This window comes from Corvus brachyrhynchos, unplaced genomic scaffold (genome assembly GCF_000691975.1).
Source record: "Corvus brachyrhynchos isolate BGI_N302 unplaced genomic scaffold, ASM69197v1 scaffold305, whole genome shotgun sequence".
Lineage (NCBI taxonomy): Eukaryota > Metazoa > Chordata > Aves > Passeriformes > Corvidae > Corvus > Corvus brachyrhynchos.
The window spans coordinates 2,654,487-2,663,978 of NW_008239284.1; the positions used below are offsets into that span (position 1 = coordinate 2,654,487).

The following is a 9,492-nucleotide window of genomic DNA, read 5'->3' on the forward strand; positions in this document are numbered from 1 at the left end:
TTCCCTTTAAAGATCATCAATCACTATTTTAGCCTTAGAAAATCAAACCCATCTGTCTTGCAGGCTCCTGAGAACATGCTGCTTGTGCTTCTCAGCCTGGTCCCTCTGGGATGGGGGATCCATGGAGGAGATGGAAGCTCCAGGAGATGAGGCAGCCTCTCCTCACCTCTGGCCACCACTCCAGTGAACCCTCTCAGGCAAGCCACTCTGTGTGCGTCTGCATCTCAACTCCAAGAGGGCAGGATTTGTTTCAAGCAGCTGGTGGGATGCCTTGCACATAGAAAGAAGTGTTCAAAGTTCCTGGAGGAAGGAAATCTGCTTCCCTTCCAGAAGTCACCAACAGCCTATTTTGGGGCATGCTGGCATCTCCTGCCTGGCGGGGCATTTTCAGTCACAGCAGAAGCTGGCACCTCCAAAAACCTTCAGGAAAACAGAAAATCAACACCTGCCCCACCTGACTCACCCTCCAGGTGAGTCACCCTCCAGCCACATCACTACACACCAAATCCTATATCCCACTCCAGTCCCAAAGCCCCAGGCCAGCTGTGACCACAACACACGAAGCATCCCAGCCTGGTGAGGAGCAGAGGGGCACCGGCCAAGCCCTCAAAGAACGCTGCTGAAAAAGCCAATACTGGAGAAAACAGGGCTTTTATCACCCAAACCACTCCTTCCCTGTGCAGGCAGAGGCCTCCAGCTCACCTCAGTGCTTCCTGAACTATCTCACCTGCTTTTAAACCAGCTGCCTCTTGCCCACGAGGTGCAAACCCCTCTGAAAGCAAAGGCAGGTGGGTGGTTTGCTCCCACCCACCACCAACACTGACCCCAACAGCCTTTGCCACCCTTTCCTCCTCTCTCGTCCTCAAATCCCATTTTCAACACAGGTATTTACCTGGATTAATGGGTTAAAATCCAAAACCAGAGGCTTCTTGGAGGGGGGCTTGCTGTTGAGCTCAGGGGGCTTCTGCTTCCAACCACAATGTGCAAAAGGAGTCAGCTCCTGCTCCAGGGAGCCAGCGAGACTTTAAAGGGATTAGGAGAGACTGGTTTCCTCATCTCCCTCCCTGGTGTGTGCATCTCTCCCATAATTAGCTAGGTGCCTCTCAAGGCAGGGACGGGTAAGTTTTTATTTTTCAATGAACAATTGCCTGTCAGAAAAATGCAGATTTGATGAAGCTTAAGTGCTTTGTGGGATTCCATCAATTACATCTCAAAACTCATTGGGAAATTAGGAGAGCATTTAATTTTGACAAGGTTGAAATGTTTTGGTTTCCACCACCTAATTTTGTTTTTATTTCAGGCTGTACACTGGGATAAAGCAATGTAAAACAAAGCTCCAGATGACAGCGGTGGAATTAAACATTTCCCTCCCCTTTACAGAAAGGAAATGTTTTGAACCAAAGTATTTTGGAATTTTCACATATGCGAGGCGTTTCTGCACAGCATTCTGGTTGGGGCTGAAACTCCCAAACACCCCATTTCCCCTCAGGAAAATAAGTTCTCAGCATCACCCACATAATTTCAAAGCATCTCCCCATGGTCACCTCTGGGTGACTTGTGCTGGAAGGAGGAGACCAAAGCAGTAGCCACTGCCCTGCTCCTTCATTTCTAATCCCATTTCTCCCCGAAACGGTTACACTCCTAAATTAAGCCATTTCTCTGCAGCAGTGAGGAACAGCCCATCCTTCTGAGTGGGAGAGAGCAAGGGAAGGATTAGCCCCAGACAAGCTGTGCTAAGGCTTATATGCCTGTGTGGACCATGCCAAATTTCTCCTCCTTCTGTGTCTGAAGGGGCTGCGACCAACACCACACCAGTGTCACCGCGGGCCACAGCTTCATTAAGTGACTCTCTGGTGGATGCTTCTCTCTCCTGCATCCTGCTGAGCCAGGAAAAGTCTCTCCTTCCTGACGGGCTGACCCTGCTGTAGCAGGGAGGAACAGCTCAGATCATCCTTGTAGGCAAACTGCACTCTTTTCTTGCTCAGACTAGAAGGAAATCTCTGCCAGAGACCTGAGCCTGTGAGAGGGGAGCCAGTGAGGATCAGCAGGGTTTTGCATCTGTGCAGAACAGCAGCACCCAGTGCCCAGGCTGGGCAAGGCCCTCCCAGCTCTTGCCAACACCTCTCCCAAGATGGGATGGCTCCTGGAGCACAGACACGCTTTAGCCCTTCCACATCCACCTGCAACATCCTCGGCCCCTGTAGCACTCTAATGTGCCTTAAAGAACTAACTACCCATCACCTGCAGGCACACAGACATCACAGAGCCATCAGACCACACCACCTGCCCCCCCCTGCTGCAGGCAGGCCTCTCACACCTTAAACAAACAAGGGGCTAATTCTGATAATTCTTGCCCCAAGACCCCGAGCTGCCTTCCTCACCCACAGTGAGGCAGCTCATGCCCTTCTGCTTCTCCAGGTGGTCCTCACAGCGAGGAGACCCTGTCCTGGGAGGCACCACGGGGCTCAGACACCTTCACTGCACACCTGTACTGCTGCTGCCTCCTCCCACAGCGATGCCAAGGATGCCCAACATGCACTGGAAGAGAACAGAGCATCTCCTTGCCCAGCTCATGTGCTAAGACCAAAGCTCCCATTCCTTTGGGAAAACAACCTCACCCCTCTTACTTCCCTGGGGCTGCAATCCTGCCTTTCTAGGCTCGAAAATGCACATGGAAGCCACCCCCCTTCTCCTCAGGTGGGTGAGAAGACTGGCAACAGTGAGCGAAGCCAATCTGAGAGACAGCTGGGGAAACCTGAATTTAAGCCATGATGCAGGTGTTTCCTTCAGTCTCTCAGGACCAATTCACAGGTTTTCATCTCAAATTATAAATCACCAACACATGAGGGTTAAGCATCTTCCCTCCTTCAGCATTGTCCCTCCAGGCTGGGCAGCTACCACTGTGCCAGAACCAAAGATCAGTGATCTTTCCTTTACAGGCTGTAGTCTGAATTATTCCTCCAGCACACTTTCTCCTGGTTTGCTGTGATCCCTGCAAGAAGGTACAAAACACACACTGGACTCAACGTGCAGAGTCGCTGGATTCAGAGAAATTCACTGGGATTTTGTTTTCTTGGGAAATTCCCACAGCTTGACCAGATCCATCATCTGTTCAAGCGTGCAACAAGAAAAAGCAGCATGGAAGCAGGTGTTCTAGAGCTTGGGGGCTGTTTGGTTATGCTAGGCCTCAAAAACAAGGCTCCAGTTAGCAATGTCAAGGTCTTGGCAAGGCTGCAGCTGATAGTTCTTAACATTACCTGAATAAAAAGAGGCCTCCGATAAGAAAAGAACTGCAGAAACCCTTTATGCACTCATGCCATCTACTGGGTACACATAAAACTAACAGAAAGCCATGAGATGAGGGGGAAAAAGGGATCCCAGGGGAAGTGGGGGATGGCAGGTGGGGAACTGCCACCCCTGTGGGTGGGGACTCTGCTTTAGGATCTCCAGGAGATGCCTAAAAAGCAGGATTTTAACTGAGACAGGCAACGCCCTCTTTTCTCTCCAACATCAGCCCAAGGAGACTCAGCCAGACACCAGCACCAGCTGCAAGCAATCCACCCTCGACTTTTTAACAGAGACCTTTTAAGGCCAAACAATTAGGAAACGGCAGAGCCCACACCGCTAAAAACCCGGAGATAAACGCATCCCAGTCCTCACAGAATTACTGGAAGCCGTATTAAGGGCACGAAGGAACTGGTAACAGATGATGATTATATATAAAAGGAATAAGAAATCTTTGAGATTTGTGTTGCTCCCTGGTTGAGCCGCTCGGCTCCAGCTCTGTGGTGTATTAATTGCTTACAAGGCTGCATGTATATTTTATGCTCAGTACCTGCCTGGAACATTTGTTGGATTTAGCCTTGATTGATGAACCACTGATTATATACTTCTGTGGTCCTCAGCAAATTAATAAACTGTTGACTGGTAGAGATTAACAACATGTCATGATTTGTGAATCTGTGTCCAGAGTAAAGCTGGAGCAAACCTAGTGCTAAAATTAGTAGGCAAATGCTCCCTGAACTCTATAAAAAGGGGATAGCTTAATTAAATTACATCCCGATATTGCCCATAGCACTTACCAAATTGGCAAATTGAGTTCACAGCAGTTCAGCTTCAAAACTAACTGACATCCCTGAAAATTTGCAGCACATGACCCCATCCCTGCTTGCACTGGAAGCCCAGTTCACACCCAGCAGGCTCCAGGAGCAGGAGTGGGATGAGAAGGGGCAGCACAAGGACGGGCGAAGAAAGTACCAGAATGTCTCAAACCGGGGCTGTGTGAGCTCTGAGACTCCACTCCCAGCCCCTTCGATCCCACTCAGTACCATGAGCACCACCTGGGGCTGGGGGCAGTGCTGCCAGCCCACCCAATAGGCTTTTCCCTGGACAGTGGCCACAGAGAGTGGTCAGAAATGAAGGGACAGTTCATTCCACACCTCTCCTCACACCCCGCCTTTGCCAGGGACCTACAGCAGATGATGAGAATAAAACACTGCACAGGGTTGGGAGAGCAGGGAAGCAGCACTGGCTGGTGTCAGCCCAAAAGGAAGCAGGGAGACAGGGACTGAGGGTGGGACACAGTGGCTGTCCCCACACTCCCCTGGGGCAGCTCAGCTCTGCTGTCTTCAGGCTGCGACTGGAGAGCTTCATCCCAAGACTGGGAGCTGTGGAGAAGGACAGAGCAGCCTCATGCTCCTGCAGTGGGGAGAAGAAGGGGTGAAGAGCAGAGTGGGGAGAGATGGTCTCCTGTCCCCAGGGGATGCACAGCCCCAGGAGCCTGGTGTGATGTGCAGGATGGGGTTCCTGTGGTCCCCATGCGTCACCTCCCACCCATGGCTCTCGGGGAGGGGATGCACTCCAGGAGAATGCTCCTGCTGCTCCTCCCTTCTCCCCACACTGTACGTGGTCCGTTCTCTTTACACACAGCCTCAGTTGGGTATCACAGAAGTTGGGAGTATCTTCCCCAAGCGACACAGTTTTCCTTTTCTGCCTCTCCACATGCCAGCACTAGGTCTGTAATTTATTGACAATTCCTATGTTAGTATAACCTGACTTTAAAAAGAGGCATCACTTCCCAGAGGCGTGAGGTGATCAGCGCCCTGATGGCTTCTGACAGTGCCTGGGCAAGCACGTTGGCATTCAGAGCAAAGTAACACCCAAAAAAGGGAGAAAACACCCCAAAAGACTAGAAAGGCAGTTGATCCCTGGAAAGGGGGACAGAGAAAAAAATGGCAATGGGAAAAGAAAGGAGGAACGGGAGAGGAGCTGCAAGGGGGAGATGGCAGCAGGCTTGCTGGTGACACATCAAGGCTGTTGTGCTAAATGGCCTTAACAAGCAACCTGAGAAGGGGATAATGAAAACGCCTCCCCCCGGGACAGCGCGGCTCCAGCCTGACCTTTCCCAGCTGCCATGTACAAACATCTTCAATAAATAAAGAGACACTTATCTCCTGTCTGCTGAGATGGGAGGGATGGGGCGAGGGGGCTCTGCGGCAGCCAGATGAGGGCTTTCAGGGGTTTAGGAGCAGTGAGTGCGTGGTTGAGGGGCTGGTGGAGTGGGTGACAGCTCTGGACCCCCTCGGGGTCACCATGGCTTCCTGGCAGGCAGGGGGCTTCAACAACAGACAAAGAGGGATGCTCCAGGTTTCCCCCACTTGTGTCCTACTGGATTCCCACAGGCTCCTCACAAAGGGAAAGGAAGACTTTGAGGTCAAGGTGAGATGGGTTAGAGCTGGGTGAGGTGCTGAGCTCTGCTGCTCCCACCTGGAAGCACAGCAAAACCCCTCTGGGCAGCAGTGGCTGGGAACACCTCTGTGGAACACTTCACAGGGGCTTGGACCAGGCTCTGAGCAACCTGCTCTAGTGGAAGGTGTCCCTGCCCATGGCAGGGGGTGAGGACAAGATGACCTTTAAGGTCCTTTCCAATCCAAACCCTTCTATGATTCTCTGATTCAGAGCCTCTGACCAAAAATAATGGTCTAGGGTCTAGAAGACCTTCTGGACTCTGCAAAACCTGGGACAAGTAGATGGTTTGGCAAGACATGAGCATGTTCAGAAACAAATCAAGACTCTGAGGGTGTCAGAGATGCCCAAAGGTAGATAGGATGGGGGGATGCTTCATCTTTCTTCTGCACTGGGAAGCACAAAGCAGGAGAAAAAGAGAGGCAGCTTTCCACCCCTGCTTCTTGCCAAGCAGGAAAATGACCACCAGCCTCAAGCATTTTTTCTTTTGCTCATCTGAGCACCTGGGCTGCTTCCCTGGAGTCCTTCAGGCATTTGTGACTTGCTGTGAAGGCCCCAGCAGTGGGGGAAGTCCACCTCCAGCACACACACCCCCTTGGCCAGAAGAAGCAGGTCACATCTCCCTCTGGCTTGTCTGCAAACCAGAGGCCAGTCCTGGGGACCCCACAGCCCCAGCACCTACCACACAGCCCGTGGAGTCCACCTTGCGATCCGAAACACACTTGAAGTTGCGGGTGCAGCCACCGTTGTTGCGGGAGCAGTCCCGGACGGGCCCGAAGGAGGAGAGCAAGTCATTGATGGTTTCGAAGTAGGTGGACAGCATCGCTTCTTCCCTTGGAGAGAAAAGGCACCGTTAGGGCTGGCAGGGAGCTGGCAGAGCATGGGCACAGGCAGGGCAATCCACAGAGAGCTGCTCTGGCAAAATCCCTGCATCCTGATTAGCAATACCGAGCCAAAGGAAGCTTCCCAAGAAAATGAGGGCTTTGTGATTATGCTATGTAATAAATTTGCTGCATAATTCTGGCATCTTTCATAGAATCAACCAGTCATGGGGTTTCAAAGATACTATCCACCAGTTTTATGCAAACTAGGAACCAGGAGATGCTTCATTACTAGCCCGGAGCTGGGCATGAATCCAGCCCTACACTAGACAACAGCAAATCCAAAGCCATAAAACTCTTCCTGAATGTTTCACAGCTGGGCCAAGCCTCCCTGAGCATCCACACCCCGTCCATCACCATCACCCACATCCACCCCACAGACACTGCCAAAGCTGGAAAGACGCATGAAACTTGGCTTCATGCTTGCTGGGATGGGGATGTGGAGCAGATAATGCAGGGAAGGGACCCTGAGCAGATAATGCAGGGATGGGTGCAGGCACGGCTCTGCTGCTCTGCTCCAGCCCATGATGTGCACTGCCCCAGGCAGTGCTGTGCTTCAACACCCCTCTCCTAAGCAAGCAAGAAGCACGATCACCTAGGAATACTTCCAAGGCCATGTGAAGCCTTGGGAAGCTCCCAGCCCTGCCTCTCGGAGCTGCGCACGCAGCAGATTTTGCCTGTGACAAAGCATTCAGGCACTCTGCCTTCTGCTGGGCTCCTGCAAAAGGAACACAGATGCTTGTCAAGAGCTTTAAGCATCTCCAAGATATTTTTCATCTTCAAAGCACAGTTTATATGTTAACCAATACCCACAGCCCATCCTGGGCAACAGAACCCATCACCCTCTTACTGACAGGAGAGAGACAAAGTGATCAGAGAGAGAGAAAGGTCACGGAACAAGTCACTGATAGTGACAGACATGACCTCCACAGGCTGTTTATTACATCTTCACACACAGGAGGCTGCGAATTAACCCTGACCCCTCTGGCCTCAATACCCCCGAGGCAATGCTGGGAGTCACAGCACGGTTTATTCTCCTTGAGCCTCTCCCCTGCTCGGCCATCAGTGCAATGACTCAATGCCCAGCGCTAGTGTCCCTTTTTTGGGGGACACTGATGTGGAAACAGTCTGCTTGGCAATGAAACAGCAGTGAAGGAATATTCACCAGTCCTGGAGGGCCGAGGCAGCGCTGTCTGGAAGGAGCCCTGCGTTCTCTATCAGCAGAGGGCCCCTGAGCTCACACGCCGTCACACTCACGCACACAGCCCTGCCAACACCGAGCGCTCAAGAAAACCATGAGTCAGGAATTAAAAAAGAATATAATGAAACTGGCACCAAAATGATGAGATTTTAAAAATAAATCAATTGCTGTGCTGTTTTGGGAGGTTTTTTTTAATATATTTTCCTCCCCTGAATTTGCTTTCTGCTTTCTGAGCCTTTAGGCTATATAACCAAGCTTTTCCCTGCAAACTCGAGGGCTAGAAACTCCTCAGAGACCAAACCCAAATACAGCCTTATGCAGTATTGACATCATGATTTTTTAGATTCCGGATTTCAAGGGAATCACAGGATTCCAGAAGTTGGGACTTTCAACAAGGAAAACACCATCAAAAGCTGCAAGAAATAGTAAATTGGCACACCCCCATGGGCCGGGGTGGATGAGTTATCCCAGCCCTGGGGCAGCTCCGTGTCCACCGTGGTGGACAGAGCAAATTCACGTCTGTGCTGCCCGCTCTCACCCCAATTAATGCTTCCCAATTAACTTTTCACTCTTAGGAATCAAGCTCCTGATATTCTCCCTTTCTTGGCCCACCTCCTAGATTTTCCAGCATATTAGGAGATGAATCTGCCTCTGTCCTTTCTTGGTCATGTTTCAAATATCTTTAGAGGCCGTTTTCTATTAGCACTCTGTTCCCACCAGGATCTGCAGCTCCTCTGAAATGAGGGAGTGAGAAAGGCAGGATATATTAGATCAGGGCACGTATTTCTGCTGGAGAGATGGGGGGAGGAAGGGGATATTATTTACTAACTAAAACCACTGTTTATTCATGTAGGGAAGAAGTATTTTTAAAAAGCCAAAACCAACAAACCATGACAGCTCCTCCACCACCCACCCCAAAAGCTCAGCCCCATCTGGTCCTCCCAGGGGGTTTCTCATCGTGGGTAGACAGCAAGGAGAACCATGCTCCCATCCTCCCTCCTGGCTTTTCCATTGAGCCACCAAACAACCTTCCTGCAGCTCCCACGTCCCTGGAAGGAGAAGGTGAGGAGCTGCAGCTGCTTTGGGTGCTGGAAAGGAGATCGTGGGGCTGGGTCCTTGCACAGGATTGCTCCAGAGAGACAGAATTCTGTCAGGAGACACCGGCTCATCCCACATGGCACCAGGCTGGGGCTGGCACAAGCAGCTCGTCATGCTTTAATTAAAACTTGGAAGCACAAACCGACCTCCTGCCCTCAGGATGGCTGAGGATGGGAACGGGAAACTCACTCTCCAAAGGCTTGGCATAATGGATGACCCCTGCCAAAGCCCGGGCAGGGCTGGCGAGCTGGAATGAGCCATTAAGGGTATTAAAATATTAACCTCGCTGGGAGGTTGGCAGCGGAGCCGCAGGGAAGTGTTCAGGTGTCACCTGTGAGAGGGGTGGGTGAGGGCAGGCGCAGGGAGGCTGCTCGGCTGGATCAGTTCCACCGTCGTTACCTTCGGGAGAGGAGCTTCCCTTTGACACAGAGCCCTGGCAGCGGGTGGCAGCTCATGAGAGGCGGACGTGCTGCTCGGAGCGAGCTGGGAGCAAACTTCACTTTCATCTGCCTCTGGAGGGGCTGGAGGAGCCCGGCTCGGTGCAGGCAGGTGCTGCCGAGTCCCTGG

At 51.7% G+C, this 9,492-nt stretch overlaps 1 protein-coding gene across 1 annotated transcript in view; it reads right to left on the minus strand.

Moving 5' to 3' along the window:
* Nucleotides 1-9,492, minus strand: part of ASTN2 (astrotactin 2) — a 276,878-nt gene that overhangs the window by 146,969 nt on the left and 120,417 nt on the right. The window contains exon 12 of the mRNA XM_017740292.1: nt 6,428-6,578. Within this exon, the coding sequence (XP_017595781.1) occupies nt 6,428-6,578 (151 nt within the window). The remainder of the gene's footprint in view (nt 1-6,427; nt 6,579-9,492) is intronic.